The 23408-nt window shown below is 51.5% G+C and overlaps 1 protein-coding gene across 4 annotated transcripts in view; it reads right to left on the reverse strand.

Annotated features, from left to right (window-relative positions):
* TRAPPC12 (trafficking protein particle complex subunit 12) overlaps window positions 1-23408 on the reverse strand; it is an 84471-nt gene that overhangs the window by 23965 nt on the left and 37098 nt on the right. For 2 of the 4 annotated variants that reach the window (XM_008274555.5, XM_008274553.5), the window contains exon 6: window positions 7793-7905. In XM_008274555.5, coding sequence (XP_008272777.4) covers window positions 7793-7905 — 113 coding nt within the window. Of the gene's footprint in view, window positions 1-7792; window positions 7906-17575; window positions 18550-23408 lie in introns of those variants that run through there. The other 2 variants (XM_089327866.1, XM_089327865.1) reach the window with 1 other exon arrangement.

The raw sequence follows: 23408 nt of genomic DNA on the forward strand, positions 1-23408 counted from the left end.
AATGTTGTTTTGCAAACAACAACTCTCGACCCAAGGCTTGAATTATTTAGGAGATTCAGATAGTAAAGCAAAGTCTGAAGTTGTTCAGTCTGCAGAGGTGCTGGGGTTGCAATTTTCTCTCTGGCCCCTCCACCCTGGACGACGGGACCAGAGTCCAGATCTGAATCAGACGCGGCCAGCAGCTCTGGGTTTGCTTCCCAGGGAGTCAGTCCACAGGGCACAGGCCCGCTCCACACTGAAGATGCCCTGAAAAGGTCAGGCACATTCACCTGGGTGGTGAGCAAATCACACAGCAGGGACCCAGGAAACATGCTGCCTTCTCTACTTTATTTGGTCAAAAACCCATAGGTGAAGGTGCCTCCTTCAGCTCCATAGAACTAAAATGAAAGGATACTATGATCCAAGTGACACTCAAAGTGACCCAGCCGACTGGCTGAGGCTGACTTGCACATGTACAGTCTGTGTCCCCTGCCAGGATGTCAGTCCTATGGGGCCACAGCTGTCCTGCTCACCTCTGTCTTCCTGCACCTAGTGTCACAGACGCCCGAGGCTGAACAGCGAGGGTCCTGGGGCACGAGGCCCTGAGTGCTAAACCCAACTTCCTCACCCAGCGTCCCCTTCCTTCTCAGAGTGATGACAAGTTTTAAACAATGGATGCGGTAAGATTCTGCATTTTTGGGTCTTCACACTAAGTTCTTTCTTATTCACCTATTTAGTTTGAAAGGCAGAGTGGAGAGAGTGAGAGTGAGAGCGAGTGCTCCTGCTACTGGCTCACCCGAATGCCCACAGCAGCCAGGCCTGGACCAGACAGAAGCCAGGAGACGGGAACACCACTGGGGTCTCCCACACTCTAGGTCCGAGTCGCTGCCTTCTGCCTGCTGGGTGTGCATCAACAGGCATGTGGCATCAGAGGCAGAGGCGGGACTGTGACTCAGGTCCTGTCAGGGGATGTGCGCACTCCAGGTCTCGACTGCTGTCCCGGAAGCCCGCCACAGAAATCCGCTTTGGAGACAGCGCCGGCAGGGAGGTTCTCAGGGCTCAAGTCCCACAGATCCACGAGGTACCAGGTTCTGCTAAGCCTGCACAAACACTCCTGCAGCAGCTGCCATGTGCTGGGCACGGGCCTGAGTGCTCTCCAGTGTCGGCTCCTGAATCCTGCACTGACCCCAGGACTAGGTCCTCTCCTCACCCTTTACACAGATGGGGAGACTGAGGCATGGGGTTCTGGCATTCACGCTGAGTGTATCTGTGCATCAAGTCCCTACACTGGTGCCCTCCCTGCTGGTGGCAGCTGAGGAGGACAAGGACAAAGCCTGGGGGCCGCTGGCTGGTGCCAGACGGGACCAGAGCTCTGTGGTGGCTCAGCACTGCTGCCAGCTAGAGGACCTGGGGTTTACAGATGCGGGGAGTATGCAGGCTGTGGAGCGCAGGCAGCATTTGGCTTTATCTTCACAGCAACAGGCTGTGCAGGAGGCACTGTAGGGCAGCGGCTAAGACACAAGAACAGCAAAGACCCGGGTCAAGGTCAGGCTGCCTCCGGGCTCCCCTCCCCCTCAACCCCTGCTCCCTAGCTGTGTGCCTGAGCACACTCTTCTGTGCCCGCACTGCGGATTCTGCGCTGTGGTGAGAACGTGCTTGAAGACGCCGGTAAGCTTCACATCTATGACAGTGCATCACACAAGGAGAAACGATGAGAAATTAAAAGAAATTTCCACTGCCTCCAGCGTACTGTGTGGTTTCTCTTCCACCCGCGCCTGGGTATGTGCAACTTGGAGCAATGGCTTCGGTGCTGCGCCAGCTGTCCAACACCACATGGACTGTGGGAACCCTGGGATCGTGTGGTGGCCATGCAGCAAGGCAAGCGCTGGGACCCGAGCTGAGAGGGGGTGGGCAGTACCTGCAGGCACTGCCCTGAGCTCTGGGACCAGAGAGTCTCACACCAAGGAGCTGAAACCAGCCTCAGGGCGGGCTGTGACAGGGCCCCCGCTCGTGCTCAAGGACAGCAGACCACGCTGACGAGCCATGTGCGGGGGTATAGAATTTGCCCGCATGGTCTGTGACCCTCTTCACGGTGGGGCCTCACGCCCACCCCCTGCACACGGACTAGACACAGCGACTCTTCTGTTGAGAAGGAGCAGGTGGGGGTGACCCTGTCTCCCCACCCCGCTCCCTGCAGGAGGATAGGCCCACTCCCACGGGGCAGACAACTCTGAGCAGCCATCCACAGCACAGGAGGGAAGAGGACTTATTCAAAATTAAAAACCTGGTTGTGTTTTGTCCAAGGAGAAAATTAGATGCCTTGAATGAATGTCCCAGCTGACCCCATATATAACCAGGAGTGTTTGCAGAAAATCTGTAACCTATTCAGGTCTAGAGAGACCAGCCCACGTTCTGGACTGTGTGCAGTTCCCGGGGCTGGGGGTTGTGTGGGAGGGGGCGGCAGGTGGTGGGATTGCACTCAACACCTCTGGTCTGGAGGAACCTGTGTCCATGTCCCTCTGGTGGCTGTCCCAGTGGCGGGGGTGGGGAGAGTAGGATAGGTCTGGGGGGAAGGGTGCACTCAGGCACACCAGCACACAGACCACTAGGAGGCTGGCACTCTTCAGTCCAGACTGGAGGTTACTGCCGGTCTGCCCAGCATGCCTTCTGGAAAGAGGCTTCCGAAGGGGACAGGCTTTCTGGAGCTGTTCCAGGCCACTCACAGAATTACTCAACACTTCTGCATCCCAGACACTGTGCTGAGTCACTGCCTGTGGCTCTGATCCACGCTCTCGGCAGCCCAGGGGGCGCGGGCGGTATCACCCATCACAGAAAGGAGGCTGGACGGCGCTCACAGTGCTCAGGGCAGGGCCTGGATGCTGCCGCCCGACTCCAGAGCCGACAACCACGGCCGCTGGGACAGCGTCTTCTAGGGCCTTCACACTCTGCAAAAATTCTCTCTTCCTCCCATCTCAATCGGAGATGGAGACAATACATAACACACAGCGCTAAGCAAGCGGCACTCAGGGACCTTCTCTTACATTGAGGACCCACGTTCCTGTGTGCCACCACGCGTGCTTCAGGGCCAGACTTCTTGCTAAGACGCTGGCCTGCAGCTCACCGGGCACAGCAGGTTCCAGACTGGGCTGGAGCTGCTCAGAGGGACTGCAGATCGGATTTCCGCGGATGTCCACCGCGAGCCGAGCGAAGACCCAGATCTTGCAGCCCCAGACGACGAGGGATGTCAACAGCTTCTGTTTCCAGGCGCCAGTGGGGGAGAGGGTGTGCCAGGCATCAGTCAGGCCCTGGGGGTGGGAGACCCCGTGGCAAAGGACAGATCTGCGGCCTCAGGGGTGGAGGCAGGCACCTTCCAAGCAGTCTTCCCACTTCTCACTTGTCAATCATTCCCTTGCTCTCTGAGGAAGCCACAGGCAACCTGTTCTCTGCTAGGGCAGCAGCAAAGTGGGGTGGGGGCGGCTGAGCGGCCTGGGCCAGGCGAGGCGCAGCAGCAGTGGCGTGGCCCCTGCAGTGGCCCCCTGAGCAGCGGCCGTGAGAGGGCCACAGTGGCCGGGCTGCGGTTGCGTTGCTCATTTTGTTGACAAATGAAAACAGCAGAACTACACATGTCCATGCGTCAGAAATCCTCTGCAAAAAAGGCATTAACGCTTCCTAGAGACAGAGCTCTCACTACTACCTCGTTAGCAATCCTCAACAGAGAAGCGAACCACACTGATGGTGGCAGATGGAGTTCTCTTCCAGAAGCTACAACGGTGTCTCTTCTCCCATGTCCTGCAGCTGAGGGTGAGCCCCTGAAGTACTCTGGGTCACTGGATGCCCACAGCCATGCCAGCCTGAGGCCGGTGGAGGATGAGGGGCAGTGGAGGCTCAGGCTGCTGGGCTAGTCTAGTGATGACCGGAACCTCACGCTGACTGGGTGTCATTGTTTATGGACCACATCTATTCATGCAACACTTCCAGCTCCGTGTCTGCTCGGCTCCTTCCCAGCTGGTGTGCACCACCGTCTTGGGGCCCGAGCTGGAGACCGCCCTGCGGGCCAGTGAGGAGGGCACAGGAAGCAGGCAGACAGGCCTCTGCTCCCCAACAGTGAGGGTCCTTAACTTCTCCAAGCCGCGGCAGCACAGGACACTGGCTTCAAATTGGGCGTATTTTATTCTTCAGCGATACAATTCTATTTGAACCAAACCTTCACTAACTCACCACATGGTTCAAACAAAGCAGGTAAAACACACCCTGGACTACCCAGTGAAGATCTCAGGTGGTGTCCTGCTGAAGTTGGACCCCATCAAAGTTGATGCCACTGCCCTAACTGAAGAGCCACACTAACTTCTCTTTGCCGTTTGCTTCTCCTCACCCACCCGAGGAGTCCACAGCTCCCTGCGCCGGCCAGATCAATTTCTGGCAGACAGCAAGTACAGCAGAGTCATTGGATTTCTGGCACTGTCACAACGACATCAGCCACTGCTTACGAAGGCATCAGAGAGGATGTTGTACAGCAGGGAGGATGAAGGTCCAGGGCCTAATTCCACAGAGAGTTGCCAAGTTTGGACTGGCCCCACCTCCACCTTGCGGTAGGGGTCTGGGTGGTCTTGTACCTCTCTGAGGCTGGGCTTCTTTGTCTGGGAATTGGGGTAACAGCAGCACATCCCCAGCTGCTAAGCGCTAACCAAGGGAGGCAGTTAATGGGAAATCTTAGGCACAGACCCAGCACCATCATGGCTGCACAGTTGGTGCTGGACCACACAGAAGCCAGGTCAAGAGAGCTGGACTGCCCACAGTTCGGGGCGGGCGTGGTGAGTGCTCCAAACAGCACAGGAAGGGACACAGCAGGCAGGGGTTGCTCTTACGAAGATATCCTTGGTTTTAAAACCTTTCAGAGCTGTCTCTTTTGCAGTTAATGACAGAAAATCAGGTGTCCAATATTGGCTGGACCGGACTGAAGCCAGGAGCCAGGAACTCTGGTGGGGTCTCCCTCACAGATGGTAACCCGGCTATTTGGGCCATCTTCCACTGCTTTCCCAGGCACGTGAGCAGGGAGCTGGATAGGAAGTAGAGCAGCCGGGACTCGAACCGGCATTCATATTGGATGTCAGCACTGCAGGCGGCGGTTTCACCTGCTGTGCCACAGCGCCGGCCCCCTAATACAATGGTTTCTTGACTTTTACTCAGCAGTGGATTTATGGCAACTCTACCTGTAGTTTGCTAAGGAGTCTCCATACGGCTCAGTGCACTGGCTGCACTATAATTTACATTCCCACCAGCAGAGTGAGAGTTTCCCTCTCTCCACATCCTCTCTGACAGTTTTTCCTTTCTGTGCTGTTGATAACAGCCATCTCACTGGGGCGGTGTGACATCTCACTGTGGTTTTGATTTGCATTTCCCTGATGCCTAGTGATACTTAACATTTTTTTCATATATTTGTTGGCCACCTGGATTTCTTCTTTTTGTGTGGTTTTATTATTTTCAGATTTTGTACTCCTTGAGAGAACCGACTCCAGCATGAGCACAAACTTCCCATCTGTAATCCTGGATGACTACTCAGTGAGTGGCTGCAAACCAACCAGGACCCAGAGAAATACGCACTCACCTTCAGTGTCAAACACACCCAAGGCCAGCAGAGAGTGCACAGCAGGGCTCAGGGAATGTGGTTGCACCAACAACTCAATGGGCTCAGGCAGAGCTGCTCTGGCTGAGTTGGGGGCCTTAGACAAAGCTCTCCATACCCCTCCATGCAGTATTGGTGTCCAGGCCAAACCAGCTTCAGTTAAACATCCACGAGCTCATGAGGGAAAGGATGCCCCACCTGTGTGCAGGTGCCAGGAGTGCCCTGACACACACGGGAGGCAGAGGGAGGTTAACAGGTATGTTTCTTCTCTTGCAGGGCTGAAGGTGAGGGGGTTCAAGGCTGACCGCATATCCTGCCCTGGGTCTCTCCCTTTCTTGTCTTTGGCCATCAGTTCCTCCATGATGTGGCCAGGTCTTCTTTGGGGGAGGGGCCAAATTTTAAGTCCACTCCTCTCATAAAAGAGTACATAAAATTACTGAAGGTGACCATGAAAATCCTGTATGGTGGAGACCAACGCACCACCTCTCCTAGGTACAATGGCTCATTTTTTCTTACAGATTAGAACAAAGGACGTTTCTGCAATGACGCACTACAAGAAACACTGGCTACGATTCGGGTCACGCCACAGAACAGTATGAGAGCTACCTGAGCCCGGCGACTTGTTCCCATTTGGAAAGCCAGCTGTTGCCCTCACTCACCGACAGGGGCCCCCGCACTGTTCAAGTTCTCATCCCCCAGAGTGAGGCAGCCTGGGCCCCTGTGTGACCCTTCTGGTTCTCCCACTCCTCTCCTGCTTGGCTGTCGGCTGCCTGCATCCGGTTCTGAGTCTCCGGGGGCCCAGTCCCACTGGCCAGTGAACCTGTCCCCAGGCATCAGGGGGACACACCCTTCCATAAGGTCTTCCGAGTGGACGTCACTGCCCACCTGGCGGACGTCCCAGGGGTACTGCAGCGGGGAGGAGCAGGACTCCTCAGGGCTTCCTCTCTCCCCATAGGGCACAGAGCAGGACCGAGGCACAGGAGAGGTCAGAAGCAAGGGCCCTGACCATGCTACCCAGGGGGCCTGGTGCAGGACACAGGAAGTGCTTTAGGACCAGGAAGCTGGCCTCCAACTACTCCAACTGATGGACTTGTCCACCTCAAATCTCCCGACATAGCTTTCTCTCTCAAACACCAGGAGACATCTCCCGCAACATGAAAAAGAAGAGAATGAGAAAATCATCTCTGCCCAGTTCACATTCACCGAATGGAATTTCTCCACGTTACGTGCTTCCTACTTCTGAAATAAATTTTAACTGTGCTTTCAAGCATCACACTGTGAAAGAGTGGGTGACACAACTTTTGCACTGACTGGCCTAAGTGTAAGAAAGCAATCAGGGTGTTCTTTATGTCTTCTACGTCATGACACCAACGGTGAAGTGGTCGCAAAGTTAAGGGAACCGGGGCACCCGAGATGCCTGTCCACACTCAGGGCAGCTGCTCCTCGCTCCCCACTGGAAACACTGGCACCCCCGTCTGGATTCCATGAAACTCCCCTAAGAATAGCTGGGAAATCCAAGGAGACGTGTGACACTCGCAGTCGCCATCTTCCTGTGTGTGCGGCTGCCGCTCCTAACAGCTGCCTGCCACATTTCCTCCTCACTCTTCCATTCAGCCCACGCAAGACCACTGTGGAGAGGCGGGAAAGGCTGTGTCACCCCGGCCCACGGCGAGGATCTCGGGGTGCAGCTGCCCACAGCAGAGTGAGTCACACGCTTTTCCCCCAAGCCACCCAGTGTGGGGAGGCACAGCTCAGGCTCCCACTGACTCGTTCCTTCACAACCAAGAGGACTCCGAGCACCTGAGCCACCGCGCCTGGGAGCAGCCTCAGGTCAGATGACCACCGTGCGACACAGGACAGCCTGCTTGGATGCTGGGAGACTGCATAATCACCTCTCTCCTGCTGCTGCGGTGATCAGCCCGGCACAGAGCAGTGCTCTGAGTACTTACGGGATGCAGGAGCAGTCTAGCTCATGGCAGCACCTGGGCTGGCAGCCTGGGCGCCTGCTCATGTGTAGTTTCCAGGAAAGGAACTGTGCTTGCCATCCGCCAGTGGCACTCGAAGACTTGCCAGAGCAGTGAGCAGTGGCTCAAGCCCAGGGGTGCACCATGCCTCCTGGGGGCAGAGGCAATGCCGCGTCTTCGCCTGGGCCGGGAAGGGACCCAATGTGTGGTCCCCTGGGCGCCGTACCTTGCTGCAGACGGTCTTGACCCTGTGCAGCCTGTCCAGTGACTCCTGCGGGTTTCCCAGATACTGCTGAAGCTCCGCGTGTAAGATGCGCATCGAAAAGGGGACCATGGAGCCTAGAATCAAAACAAAGCTGGGTTAGCTTGTTTGGGGGAGGCATTGCAGACAGCCTGGTGGAAGCCAGGGCAGAATTCTTTTATTTCTTGGAGAAGTATTCAATGGCATCAGCTACAAAGCACCCCTTGGTTGTCTCTATAAAGGTGTGTCTAAGTACGGCAAGAGAATTTTCAGAGGAGACAGGTGCACATCACTGCCATTTGCAGTCACATCACATCAGGTAGAAGCCATCACAGGATGAACGCAACAGCAGATGACCCCTTCCAAGAGAAGCTGTAACAGAATTCTTGGTGTTCTGTTGAATTTCTTTGGTACGGCAAGCTCAAGCAGAAGGCTGCTCAGCTACGTCGGCTCCCCAGAACAGGACCTGAAGAAGGACTAGTTCTGGAAGAGATCCTGGGAAGCCAATGAGGGAGCTAGGGACCGAGACAGGGTGTGCCTCCCGTGAGGGCTGGGGGTTTCCATCAGGCCTGTCTCAGAGCCGTCCCAACCAGAGGCAAGGGGACCGGACCTGAACACTCCACTGGCCAGGGCTGCTCTGCTTCAGAGCGTGCCGAGTAGAAGGAACAAGCAGCAGGTGAGGGACAAACTCTGAGGAAGATTCGAATGTGGCTGCCTCATCTCTCAGAACAAGAGGATCCTGGGTCGGCACTATGGCACAGTGGGTTAAGTTTCAGACTGCGGCGCTGGCATCCTATACGGGCACCAGGTTCTAGTCTCGGCTGCACCTCTTCCAATCCAGCTCTCTGCTATGCCCTGGGAAAGCAGTAGAAATGGCCCAGGTGCTTGGGCCCCTGTGCCCACGTGGGAGACCCAGAAGAAGCTCCTGGCTCCTGGCTTCATATCGGCACAGCTCTGGCCGTTGTGGCCATTTGGGGAGTGAATCAGCAGATGGGAGACCTCTATCTCTCTCTGTCTCTACCTCTCTAACTCTTCCAAATAAAATAAAATAAAATCTTAAAAAAAAAAAAAAAAAAGAATGTAGAAATACCAACAGTGGGCAATCATACAGTCTCAGTAAACAATTTTTCCAAAGGGCTTTGGCTGTTACTGTGCAGCTTTGGGGCGCTGGATCCTGTCCCGGTTGCTCCTCTTTCAGTCCAGCTCTCTGCTGTGGCCCAGGAAGGCAGTGGAAGATGGTCCAGGTGCTTGGGCCCTGCACTCTGCCTTTCGAATACATACATACATTTTAACAAAAAAAAGGAAACTTTTATGATTCCCCTTTGTCTCTGTTTCTCTCTGTTCTCTACCTTTCAAATAAAATGAACATAAATAGGGGCCAGCGCTGTGGCGTGTGGTGCAGGAAAAGCACTTGATAAAATACAATACTGGATCATGAGAAAAACTCCCAGGAAACTAGGAATAGGGAGAACATTTCCACTTCATAAAGACATCTATAGAAGAACTGTAGCAAACAACACATTGATGAGAAACTGGACACTTTCCTCCTAGGAGCGTGAAGAAAGCAAGAAGTTCCTTCCACCACTTTTAGGAAGCATCATATTAGAAGTCCCAGCAAATGCATTAAGTAAAGGAAACAAAAGGTATACAGATTAGGATTTTGTTTACAAATGATATGATTATGTATGTAGAAAATCCCAAAGAACAGATCAAAAAGCTAAACTATTACATGATTAAAGGATGCAGTATACAAAGTTAATAAGCAAAAGCCAACTGGTTTCCTACATAACTCAATCAACTGGAGTTTGAAATTAAAAATATAATATCACTTACGTCAACACCAAAACAAATAAAATACATGGGCATAAATCTGACAAAATATGCCTAAGATCTACATGAACAAAGTTCTAAAATTCTGATAAACAAAATCAGCATAAATGGAAAGATATACCATGTTCATGGATAAAAAAAGACTCAATACAGCTAAAAGCCCAGTTCTGTGCAGCTCTTTACAACTTGTTCTACAGATTTAATCAATGCTTATCAGAATCTCAGAAAGTTATTATGTGGACATCAACAAACTGATTCTAAAGTTTACATGAGCCAAAGGACTGAAATATACAACAAAATACTGAAGAGAACAAAGTTAGACTGACTTTGTCTGACTTTCAAGACACACTGAAGGGGCTGGCACTGTGGCAAAGCGGGTAAAGCCACAGCCTGCAATGCCTGCATCCCATATGGTCACTGGTTTAAGTCCTGGTTGCTCCACTTCCGATCCAGCTCTCTGTTATGGCCTGGGAAAGCAGTAGAAAATGGTCCAAGTCCTTGGGCCCCTTCACCCATGTGGGAGACCTGGAAGAAGCTCCTGGCTCTTGGCTTTGGAATGGAGCAACTCTGGCCATCATGGCCATCTAGGGAGTGAACCAGTGGATGGAAGACCTCTCTCTCTGCCTCTTCTTCTCTCTCTCTGTATAATTCTTCCTAATAAATTAATAAATCTTTTTTTTTTTAAAAGACACACCAAAAAGCTACTATAACCAAGGCTCCTATACTATAATAAAGACTGTATAATAAAGGGGCTGGGCTACAGATGAAAGAAAAATTAGATTAATGGAAGACAACAGAGAGCCCAGAAATAGGCCCTCACAAATACAGCAAATCACCTTGACAAATAACAAAGGTAATTCAATGGAGAAAGTATACTTTTTCCAACTGGTTCTAGGACAACTGGACAATTACATGGAAAACAAATGGATCTGGACACAGGTCATACATCTTTTACAAAAATTAATTCAAAATGGCTAACAGACCTAAATGTATAATGTAAAACTATGTTCTATGTTCTAAAGTAGAACACAGAAAATCTAGGTGGTTTCAGTTTGGTGATAACTTTTTATTTGTTTTAATTTTTATTTATTTGAAAGGCAAAGAGACAGCGAATGATAGTAAGTAAGTGAGAGAGGGGCCAGTGCTGTGGCACAGTGGGTAAAACTGCCGCCTGCAGTGTCAGCATCCCAAATGGGCACCAGTTTGAGTCCTGGCTGCTCCACTTCCAATACAGCTCTCTGCTGTGGCCTGGGAAAGCAGCAGAAGATGGCCCAAGTCCTTGGGCCCCTGCACCCACGTGGGAGACCCAGAAGAATATCTTGGATCCTGGCTTTGGATTGATGCAGCTCTGGCCATTGCAGCCATCTGGGGAGTGAACCCATGGATGGAAGACCTCCCCCAACCCACCTATCTGTAACTCTGCCTTTCAAATAAATAAATAAATCTTTAAAAAAAATAAGTGAGAAAGAGGTACAGAGTGAGATAGTATGTGGGTGTGAGAGAGAGGGAGGAAGGGAAGCACAGAGGGAGGAAGAGAGAGAGAGAAAGAGAGAGAGAGAGAGAGAGAGAGAGAGAAGAGAGACTGACTTTCCATTTCCATTTGCTGGTTCACTCCTCAAATGCTTACAACATCTGGGGCTGGGCCAGGTTGAAGCAAGGAACCCAGAACCCAATGTGGGTCTCCCATATGGGTGGTAGGCAACCAAATACTTGAGCCATTATCTGCTACCTCCCAGGGCACACATCAGCAGGAAGCTGTAACTGGAAGTGGAGCCAGGACACAAACCCAGGCTCTTGGATAGAACTGGGGCTTCCTAAGCAGCTTTTTTTTTGTTTTTGTTTTTTTTTGACAGGCAGAGTTTAGACAGAGAGAGAGAGAGCGAGACAGAGTGAGAGACAGAGAGAAAGGTCTTCCTTCCATTGATTCATCCTCTAAATGGCCGCTATGGCTGGCACGCTGCGCCTATCTGAAGCCAGGAGCCAGGTGCTTCCTCCTGGTCTCCCATGCAGGTGCAGGGCCCAAGCACCTGGGCCATCCTCCACTGCCTTCCCGGGCCACAGCAGAGAGCTGGACTGGAAGAGCAGCAACCGGGACAGGATCCGGCGCCCCAACCAGGACTAGAACCCGGAGTGCCGGCGCCGCAGGCGGAGGATTAGCCAAGTGAGCTGTGGCGCCGGCCCCTGAGCAGCATCTTAATTGCTGTGTCAAAGACCTGCCCTGGTGATAACTTTTCAGAGACAACACCAAGACTACTTCCATCAAACAAAACAATTTCTAAGTTTGGACTTCATTAAAGTTAAAAACTTATCATCTGTGGAAGATATTATTAAGAGAATAAAGAGATAAGTCATAGGAAGAAAATGTTTATAAAACAGCTATCTCCTAAAGGACTTCTGTCCAACAGATAAAAACTCCTAAAAACCAACAATAAGAAAACAAACAAAAAAATTAATAAGTAATCTGAAGAATTCCCACCCCATGAAGACATATACATGACAAACAGGCATATGAAAAGATGCTCAACATAGTATGTCATTAGGGAACTGTATATGAAACGACAAGATACCAATAGATGCCAATACTATCACACACTTATTAAAGAAAATGGAGTACACCAAATTCTAGTGAAGACTGGACCAACAGGAACTCTCATTCATTGCTGATCAGACTGCAAAATGCTTGAATGCTTTGGAAGACGCTAGGCAACACTAATGAAACTAAGTGCACTTTTACCATAAGATCAAGAAATCAAGTGCCTAGGTATTTACCCGAAAGAGCTGAAAAACTACGTTCACACAAAAACTTTAACAAGAATGTTTACAGCAGCTTTATCCATAATTGCCTCAAACTGGGCACAACCAAGATGTTCCTCAACTGAAGAATAGAGCAATAAGCTGTGGTCTAGCCACACAACAGAATGTTTTGCTATGACAAGAGATGTACTCAACCGAAGACATGGAAGAAACACAGTGCATAATCCTAAGTGAAAGGTGCCAGTTTGGAGAGACTACATATGGTATGAACCCAACTGGATTGCCTAGTGGAAAAGGCAAAATTATGGGGACACTGAAAAGATCAGGAGTTATCAGGGTCAAGGTTAGTGAGTAGAGCAAGGAGAATTTTTAGGGTAGTTAAACTATTCTGTGTGATGCTACAGTGGTGGATAGTCATCATGCATTTGTCAACACCAACAACGAGCCCTAAGGGAAACTGTGGGCTTTAGCAACAACGCACCACTATTGTTTCATCATTTGTGAGATGTGTGCTACACCAGAGCAAGATGTTAACAGATATTAATTAGATAATGGAGCTCTGTGGAGTATCTGCTCGATTTTTCTGTAAGTTAAAAAACAGAGAGAAAAGATAAACCCAACTGCATGCATACTGTAAAGACAGCATGTCCAAGGACTGGAAGGAAAATGAGATACATAGATGGGACCACATGGCACAATATAAAACTGGACCTATCTCTTTAAGGGAATGGGAGTGGAGAAGGGCTGTGTTTTGGCAATCTGAAATTGGAACTTAAATATACTTTTCCTTATTAGAAATACTATTAAATATATTGGCCAGCTATAACTGAAGAAGAAATATTAGTGCTCTATTCACGGTGCATTTAAGGGTTTTTTGGGCTGCAGTAAGGGTTTAACTAGACATAACCTAACTTCTATGAAAAGAACTTCCAAAGAATCAACTTCTTTGTACATAAACTTTTGGAATTCAACTGGCCAAAGTATGAGGTTTGTACAGTTAAACCACAGAAAGCAGATCTGAAGTTTGATGAAAATTACAAAAATATCATTTTACATGCAGTATGTATAACCTCAAAGTTCACAGCTTTGAATGAAATAAACCCGTATTTTTAGCTGAGAGATGAAAAACAGATTAAAAGAAAGTTACTTTAATTAACTGCATATGCAAGTTGGAAGAGGGAGACATCAAGCAATTTTTGAAAACAGTTTTAGATACAACCTGAGCTTAGAGCTAGTAGGAGAGTAGGTTCAACCTAAGCCCTTGCTCGTGCAACCAGCCTCGAGCAGCTGTGACCTTGTTACAGGTGCAGCATTGCAGACGCCACTCAGAGGCTTGGCACCAGAAGCTATGAAGAGCCTGAGTGCAGTGAGTGCCCACTGAAGACTGGGGAGCACCATTCCAGACCACGATGTGCCACTGAAGACTGGGGAGCCCCACTGCAGACCACGATGTCCCACTGAATACTGGGGAGCACCATTCCAGACCATGATGTCCCACCAAAGACTGGGAGCCCCACTGCAGATCACCATGTCCCACTGAAGACTGGGAGCCCCACTGCAGACTACGATGTGCCCGCTGAAGACTGGGAGCCCCACTGCAGACCATGATGTCCCACTGAAGACTGGGAGCGCCACTGCAGACCACGACCTTAATGCTGTGGGGCTAACATTCCATAGCCCGAAGGAGATTAGGTAATGCCATATAAGTCTTCATGAGGTCTCAAAATGCACATCTAAGTTTATCAGGACCCAGTTAAAGCATGCAGTCAGTGCTACACAGAGCCATCACTGTATGGATTCCCTGGACGTCGTGCAGAACGGCCCTCCTTCGCTGTGTTGTGTCCCTCGAGAGCTCCTACTCAGAGTCTGAGCACGAGGCAGGCACTTAAGGACAACACGGAGCACGGGAAAGGTGAGGAAGAAGTTCAGCCGAGAGCGCTGAGGACAGGCTGGGTCTCAGGGACCTGGCGGTGGGGCCGGCACAGGGGCTGACGCCCTGCGGCTGACGCTCCTTTCCAGTGCTCTCACGATCCCAGACGCGCCTCCAGGAGCTCCTGCATCTTGGCTTTCCACAGGGAGAAATGACTTGTGAGCAAACGTGCCCATTTCTGCCTTGGATTTGCAGGACATGTTGTGTAAACCACACACAGGTGAAAATGAATGATGCTGCAACATTCTTCCAGAGTTACATCTTAACATGCTGGGAAAAAAGAACAAAACTCAGTGGGCTCCTTCCCCCCACAGGTGACGGCTGAGGACTTCACAGTCACTCGCGCCTCCAACCCCAGGGTGATCAGCTCCTCCTCTCACCTGGTCAGCCCTCCAGTGCCGGCATAAAACCACAGCCGGCAGGGCCTGCGGGAGTTCCCCACAGGACCCAGGCCGGCGCTGCTCCCTCACCCTGTCCTCCGGGCCCTTACGCAAGTGGACATGCCCGTCACAGTTCACCCAAACCTGCCAACACAACCGCATCCGGCCCTTGGCAGCAGCTCCACGCCAACTCGGGGGGAGCTTCCCACAGCGCCCACAGTGTCCCTGAGACAGCAGGCAGCACATGCCTGCGGCCTCCCTGTGCCTCGAATCTGGAGCCTGCGTCCCCCAGGGCAGACACAAGCACGCAGACGGTGGTGACGAGGAGCCACGTCACCACCACCCGCGCTGTTCTCGGCAGGAGAGATCTTACACAGATTACAAATCTTCCATGAAAAGACTTACACAGCTTCATATGAAAGAGACAAATAGAGGGAATTAAATGAGTAGAAAAATATGTGGTTCACACACGTTCACACCGGAAATGGACACAGTGGGGGACGCTGTCCACTGCCTCCAGTCAAACTCACAGCGGTAACTCATGGACACTCGTTCTGTTTGCAGTGCCAGGCATGCAGCTCGGCACTGGGTACACCACAGGAGCGCTGCAGCCGCCGTCCTGGGGGGACCACGCCACCTCTGCAAGCACGCACGGCCAGAAACGGCTTTGATGTGGTTCAGACATTTGCCTATTTTAAAGCAGTGTGCATAAAAGTAATGCTGTAAGAATTCTCTCAGTCGGGCCCTGAAGAGCCAACACTGGGAATCTCAGCAAAATCCTTCATGCTAAGCGGAGCTGCCAAGTGAGATAAAATATGCAAGGCTTCCGCCCCAGCCCCGAGGCCTGTCTCTCTCCTGCAGGGAGAAAGCGCCGGTTAAAAAAAAGAAAAAGAGGCCAGTCACAATCTGTAAGGAAAAATTATTCCTCACGGATCTGTTTTTCTGGAAGATTCCCATGTATAGTCATGACCTGCCAAAATCTAGGTTGGTATAAATACTGTAGGAGCGTTCTCATCAATCATTTAGAAAACATTAAATGAAAATATTCCTACAAAATTTATTTTAGACAGTCCCCCGCAGTGCTGAAAATCCACACTGCCACCGCACAAGTCCAAAAGGCACGTGCCGGGAAGCAGCCCGTCCTGGAGCTGGGCCCTGAGAAATGAAAAGGAGCAGACAGGAGCTGCGCTCGCTTCTGGGGGCGCCGACGTGTCCGCAGCGAGGGGCCGGGGAACAGTCTTTCCGCTCCTCACCAGGCACTGCGACCTGGACCCTCCCTAGGGTGCTGCGTCATCTGCACACCAGGACAGGGAAACAGACATGGCCAGGCTGCTGGGAGGCCCGGGAGGGACACATGGCCGCTGGTGCCGCCCGGCGTGGTGAGCGCTGGCAGGATCCCACTGTGCCCTTGCCCAGGCACCGACTCTGACATCAGCCAGCTCCGAGGACACTCCTGAGTTATGAGGCCGCCGCTGATATTTCTGCTCTGAATTCCTCTCCCCTGACTTCAGCGGCGCCCACGGGTCCATCCTGTTGCCGCTCAGTGTTGGGGACACTGCTTGGTGCACAAATGTGCCTGACCAAGACCACGGAGCCACGCTCACGGCCCTCAGCAACGTCACCTGCCAATGGGGGTGTATTCTGAGAAGAGCGCTGGTAGGATGTCGTGTGCACTGACACCATTCGCTATGACAACAACATGAGGTAAAGTAATCTCGCGGGACAAATGTCACACGTGGACCATCACTGGCCAAAACACTGTTGTTTGGCACATGACTGCTGCGTGTCTGGGACAAGATGGGAATGCCGCATGTCACAGAAAAGGAACTGCGAGGCGAGGAGCAGGGAAAGGACGGACAGCCTCCTCCGAAGACGGAAGTGCCAGACGCATCCTGCACAGCGCAAAGTGAGCTGCACACAGAACCAGGCGGCGGGCGTTCTCGTTAAGAGCTGGACTGACTTTGTCAGGGGAACGAAGCTGACGGTTGACGTCAGATGAACACTCACTTTGGAGCTATGGTGTCGGCTCATCTGTCGACACAAAAAGCTTCAGAACTTAGTCTGAGAACTAGAGATGAGAATCTATGAGGATTCAAGACACAATGATAATTCACCTTGACCGACGTGGTGGAAGGGACCGTGGATGGGAGGGAAGAGAGATTTAGCATTGAATTAAAGAGTCTCATCACTTCTAGCCTGACATGATGCTAGTTTACTCAAGGGGTAGTTTTGAAACAAGATTTCACATGCAATCATTACAGCACTGCCTTTCCTAAACATTGAAGGCCATCAAACACGGTTTACTTCTGGTGGAAAGACTGGGCCCTCGTTTCCCCCGCTGTGTGGACAGTTGAGCGGTACTCTGAAAACTCCAGGCACTGGCACCGCCTAGGCCTACATGCTCCCTCTCATCGAGGTAGAGATCTGGAACCATCTAACTGGCCTACAAGAGGCTGAAATTAAGTATTCAGGACTGGAGTGGACTGATGAAAGCACTGGGATGGACATTCCATTTTCTCTGGAGGTAAGAATACAGCAAACACGTAGCACAGGCTTGCCTGCCGCCTGGGGCAGGGGAAAGTCTGACTCCGCCCTTTGCCAGGTGCTGTGAACTGGGCCCAAGTGTAGACTACGAACACTTGTTGATAATAATGTGTGAATACCAGTTCATCAATTGCAACAAATGCACTACCAGTACAAGAGGTTAACTAAGAAATCCAATGAATGACAATGAATGAAGTAATAATGTCACCCATCCATGGATACAATCCCTGTCAACACTTCTCATGAAACAATGCCTTCTAGTATAATAATCACAAGGTCAAAAAAATTTAATAAAGTTATTGCAGACAAATAAAGACTGGCTCTCAAAAGGATTTTTAACACATATTTTAAAAAAAGATTTATTTATTTGAAAGGCGGAGTTACAGAGAGGGAGAGGCACAGGCACAGGCACAGGCAGAGAGAGAGAGATCTTTCATCCACTGGTTCACTCCCCAGATGGCTGCAATAGCTGGGGCTGGGCCAGGCTGAAGCCAAGAGCCAGAAGTTTCACCCAGGTCCCCCACGGGGGTGCAGGGGCCCAAGTACTTGGGCCATCCTCTGCTGCTTTCCTAATGAATTAGCAGGGAGTTGGATTGGGAGAGAGCAGCCGGGACTCCAACTGGCACCCACATGGGATGCTGGCACTGCAGGTGGTGGCTTTACCTACTGTGCCATTGCGTCAGTCTCTACAAGGTATCTTAAAGTGCTATAATGAACAGTAATTCCTAAGTTGTCAACATTAAAGACAAACAGATGAAACCAAAACCACTTGCTGTTAGGAAAAGGCTGGGGCCCATGAAGACCTGACACTTGCCTCCCTCCTCTCAGGGGGGTGGGACAGCGGGAGGCTGACAAGTGAGGCTGCACGCTCCCTGAGGACGCATGAGGCAGCAGTGCGCATGGACAGTGGAGATTTGTGGGGGGATCAGGTGCTGTCTACAGGGCCACAGACGCTCCTGAGAAATAGAGCCAACCAGCAGGTGGCCCCTGGCGGAGAGCACCTTCCACAGGCTACAGGTGCACATGAGGGAATCCGGATGTAGGCTGCCTCGGAAGCTCCAGGGAAGAGACGCATATCAGACACAACACAGGCTCCAATAAGGCACCTTCCAGAACTACTGCCATGCCCGGGGGGCAGTCTGGGCACCCATGCGTGCTCATCCAGCTAGAAGAATGTTCCAGAAAGCTGCCTGGCAGATGTCTCTCGTGTCTCCATGACACAGGCATGATTCATTTGCATTTATTATTCCTGCTATGCCTGCAGTACTGCGTGGAATCAACAAAATATTCCCAAAACGTTAAGGCTGCAAACAAAAAAGGTTATGTTGGTATTTTTAAATCAAAATACTTTTTCTTCAAGGTTGCAAGTACTTCCCAGAATGGGAAAAAATATTTCAAACTATCTAACAGAAAAGGATTAAATACGTAGAGTATAGAAAGAGCCTCACAAATCAGTAACAGAAACACAAACTGACAGAAACATGGACAAAGCTTATGAAAGAGCAGGTCCCTGAAGAGGAAAGGCCAACGTCGGTGGACACGAAACTCAGCAGGAATCCAAAGACGAAAAGTGCCGAGAGGTGGGATTTCAGAGCCCCCAGGTGACCACCTGACAACACTACTGACACACGGGGAGCCGGGACTTGTCATGCACTGTTGTTCGAGTGGAAATTAGCACAGATGCTTCGGAGAGCAATTCAGCGGTTTCTTGTAAAACTAAAATGCAAATGCCACACAACCCAGCAATGCCATTTTAAATTCAGACTTCAGAGAAACTCTTGAACACATGCACCAAGAGAAATGGACAGAGATTCTTACAATATCATTGCTCCTAACAGCCCAAGGTCAGAAAGATCTGCATTGTTCAATTCATCCTTAAGGACACGGCGGGGTGAGTAACGCTAAGTGGAGAAAGGCGAGGGAAAGACAGACGTGCTGGAGGTACCCGTTCTGAAAGCACGTGAGACAGCTCTCTCTCCTTCTGTGTGCGTGTGCGGGGAGGCTTCTTCGTGCACACGTTGAGCGAAAATGGATTCCAGAGGGCCACACAGCAGACCTACGGCTGTGAACTGTGTGACGGGAGGCCGGGGACCAGCTTCACTGCATTTGCTGGTGACAGGCACTTCCAATGATTACAAAAAGGACTGAAGAAAAGATGGAAAAATGCAAATATTTGCTAATTGAATACTTAATGTTTCTAGTTTTAAAAATTTCAATTTTTGTTGAGCGAAGAGTAGCTTTAACCATGGGTATCCCAAGAACAGGTTTCTCAAAAGAGACTGAAGAGGTAGATTAGAATTAAAGTAAATAGCTTTTACCAAAAAAGCTATTAAAATAATGAAACGTACACAGATGTGAGTGACAGGAAAACCACACATTTGGATCTGCACAACTTACTCCCTGCCGAGCGGTTGGCTGGTGGAGAGTCAGCTTGAGCACTAATTAGAAGTCACAGAGACAGACCTGTCTCCCCACGCCGCACATGGACAGACCTGTCTCCCACACCACACAGATGGACCTGTCTCCCCACCCGCACAGACGGACCTGTCTCTGCATGCCCCACATGGACAAACCTGTCTCCCCACACCACACATGGACAAACCTGTCTCCCACACCACACAGAGACGGACCTGTCTCCCCACACCGCACACAGACGGACCTGTCTCTGCATGCCCCACATGGACAGACCTGTCTCCCCACGCCACACATGGACAAACCTGTCTCCCACACCACACATGGACAAACCTGTCTCCCACACCACACAGAGACGGACCTGTCTCCCCACACCGCACACAGACGGACCTGTCTCTGCATGCCCCACATGGACAGACCTGTCTCCCCACGCCACACATGGACAAACCTGTCTCCCACACCACACAGACGGACCTGTCTCCCCACCCGCACAGACGGACCTGTCTCTGCATGCCCCACATGGACAAACCTGTCTCCCCACACCACACATGGACAAACCTGTCTCCCACACCACACAGAGGGACCTGTCTCCCCACCCGCACAGAGGGACCTGTCTCCCCACCCGCACAGAGGGACCTGTCTCCCCACGCCGCACACAGACGGACCTGTCTCCCCACCCGCACAGAGGGACCTGTCTCCCCACCCGCACACAGAGGGACCTGTCTCCCCACCCGCACACAGAGGGACCTGTCTCCCCACCTGCACACTGAGGGACCTGTTTCCCCACCTGCACACTGAGGGACCTGTCTCCCCACCCGCACAGACGGATCTGTCTCCCCACACCCCACATAGACGGACCTGTCTCCCCATGCTGCAGAACCGCAGGGGGGAGGCGGGCGTCAGACACACCTACCTTCTCTTACACCCTCCAGGCTGGGGACCTGCATCCCCGTACGGCAGAGAGGAGAAGTGCTAACAGTAAGCTTTCTGTCGGCTGCTTTTCTTGTTGTGACATATTCTGCGAGCAGGGCCAGCTCTGCTGCTCTGAACTTCCTGGAGCTGCGTGACGACTACAGACAGGGAGCCCGGGCAGCAGTTCAACTCTAATGTGCCGAGTCTGACCAAAATGACTCTGCATGGTCTCTGTGTGTGTCCTGGGGGGACACAGGGGACTTGCCGCCAACAGAAGACCAGACAGCCTGCTTACCGCCCCCAGCCACTGCTTTCTGCACACCCAGCTGGAACTTCCCAACCCGCGTGAAGTCTGGTAAGACGCAGGTGGCTTCTAACTCAACCTCTGCTCCTAGGCCTGGGGGTACAGCAAAAGCAGGGAAGAAATGACTGGTGGAGTGGAAAACGAGAACAGAGGAAAAACGAGGAAGGGAAAGAACAGAGGAGCACCCAGGTCAGAGAGTGCATTGGGCCCCGTGGCTCAGACTGGGAGCCAGAGAGCGCTGACGGCCGAGGAGAAGACAGTGCCGGGTCACGACGCACACACAGCTGTCCTCCGACTGGCCAACGCCACTAAAACTGCCAGCAACACGAGCAACACTATTCCACAGCATTGTTCTTTTCCTGGGTTCGAAAAACAAACAACTTTATGCCTTCTACACGATTCATTACGTGTCTTGTTATGGATGTTTTGAATGGGTAAAAATTATGCCAATATTTCAATGAAATATATTAAAGCTCATTCATAAGAGTTATTTGTTTGTATCATTATAACCTCCCTTTTAAAGCACATTTTAATGACTTGTTTTGCTTATATATGGCAAGCTAAAATGAAATGAATGAATCAAAATCTTCCATTTCTGCTGTTACACCACAAAATAAGAAGAAAAATGAGTGAACGCACAGTCTGCCCCATGGATGGATGTTAATACACTTTAGCTAAAATGCACGTAGGATTTATGTCTATTTCATAATTTAAATTAGCTGCTTAATGACGCACAGCTACTGTCTTCTCTTTATCCCTATCCCAGTGTAATGTAATTTCAGGCAGAATGAGAAACACGCTCTCCAGTCTGCACATCCTTGGGAAAGCGTCTCAGGCGCAGGGACAGGACGGCAGGTAGCTCTCTGGGCCAGGAGCTGTGTTCCTCGGCCGTCTCCACCTGTGGAGATGTCTGAGGCGTGTGCAGCACACCAGTGGGGAGCCAGGGGTTTTCACTGGGCCACGACAGGAAACACCTGCCTGTCAGTCTTACTCTCCGATGCCACCATAAACTCAGAAGCAGCTGGCGTACGAAACGTCATTCTGAATCTAGGGTCCACGGACCTCAGCAGGAAAGGAAACCAGGACATGTCACACTGCTACACACTTTAGTGTGCAGGTGGGGCCCCAACACAAGACGGGACTGGACTCCGTCAGAAATTTTGTTAGCAGCAGACAAAACACGTGAGAAAATCAGCTGCCAGCTCCCAGGTCCAGATGGTCCCACAGGGGTGGACGGGGCCTGTGCCTGTCGGGAGGAGAGAGGTGGGATGCAGAGGGGCTGGTGCAGCCAGGCACACTGGGAAGAAACTTGCTTTTACTCTTTTTAATGCTGCTTCTTCTAAGCAAACTGAAAACAGTCATGTTTTGACTCCCAGTGCTCCCAGGCATAACTGGTTACACGGGAACATTCTGGAACTTCCGCATTACAGAGGCACTGACCCTTCCACCGACTGCCTTTAGGTCAGACTCTCAGGAAGTCAGAGACCCCTGCTCTCTCAGCTGCCAGGTTGCTCACTGCCTTCTACCCAAAGGACAGACTCAAAGAAGGCGCAGACAAGTAAGGAACACGATGGACCAGGGACACTGGCTAATCTGCTAGCTAGAAAACCACCCCCAGGACAGACAGACACGGCTGCATGTCTCCAAACACGGGCGTGGCAGGGTCACGGAGGGCATCCCCAGGTGTGGACTGGATGACACAAGGCTCCGACCAGTGATGGCACTCACCACCTGCCGGGCAGCTTCCTGCCTGGAGTGCGGCAGAAGCAAAGTCCCACTCCCAACACAGGCCCAGGCCCAGCCACTCCTGGGATGAGGAATTCCCGGTTCCAGTGACGCTGCCAGGGTCCCTCTGAAGGGCTGCTGAGCCCCGTGAGCCTGGCCCTCCCAGCTGTAGGCAAGGCGGAGGGGGGGGAGCTCAGAGCACCGGCCTGCCCCTGGGCCTGGCTGCACTGCTTCTCCCCATGGTCCCGTGGAGCCTGGCGGGGTTGACAGGCCATGGTGTGTGCGTGCGTGTGCCTGCGTGTGTGCACAGGGAGGACAGCAGTCCGCGCTGTAGTGCTGCCAGCCTGCCTGCCTGAGCCTGCTGCTCACTCTGCCGCATCAGGACAAGCGCCTGCATCACGACTTCAGGTATTAAGGCTCATCTTTCCTGCAAGGGGTAAGTGCCCTCCGTCAGAAGGAAGAGACGGTTTTAACACACGCAAGGATGGTGGCTGAATGGGCCTCTCATCACACGAGGCAAAGTCTCCGATCTGGGTAACCAGGGTAGTGTAGACCAATTCGCACGGGCTGTGTCTTGTGAAAGTCACAGACGATGAACGCCAGTGAGGGAGAGCCAGGTACGCTGGTGCCTCTGTCCTTGCCTAACCCCTCCAATATAGGCAAATGTTCTAAGAAAAAACACAAAAGGAAGTTGAAGAAATGTTTTCGCTTCTAGCATTTTGAATTCACCTATATACCTGCTGCTATCAACAGGGATAAAAAAAATATTGCTTTAATTTTTTGAATCATCTACAATAGTTTACTTCAATA

This window comes from Oryctolagus cuniculus, chromosome 2 (assembly GCF_051225735.1).
Source record: "Oryctolagus cuniculus isolate XC-2025 breed Fujian yellow rabbit chromosome 2, ASM5122573v1, whole genome shotgun sequence".
In the NCBI taxonomy this organism is placed as follows: domain Eukaryota; kingdom Metazoa; phylum Chordata; class Mammalia; order Lagomorpha; family Leporidae; genus Oryctolagus; species Oryctolagus cuniculus.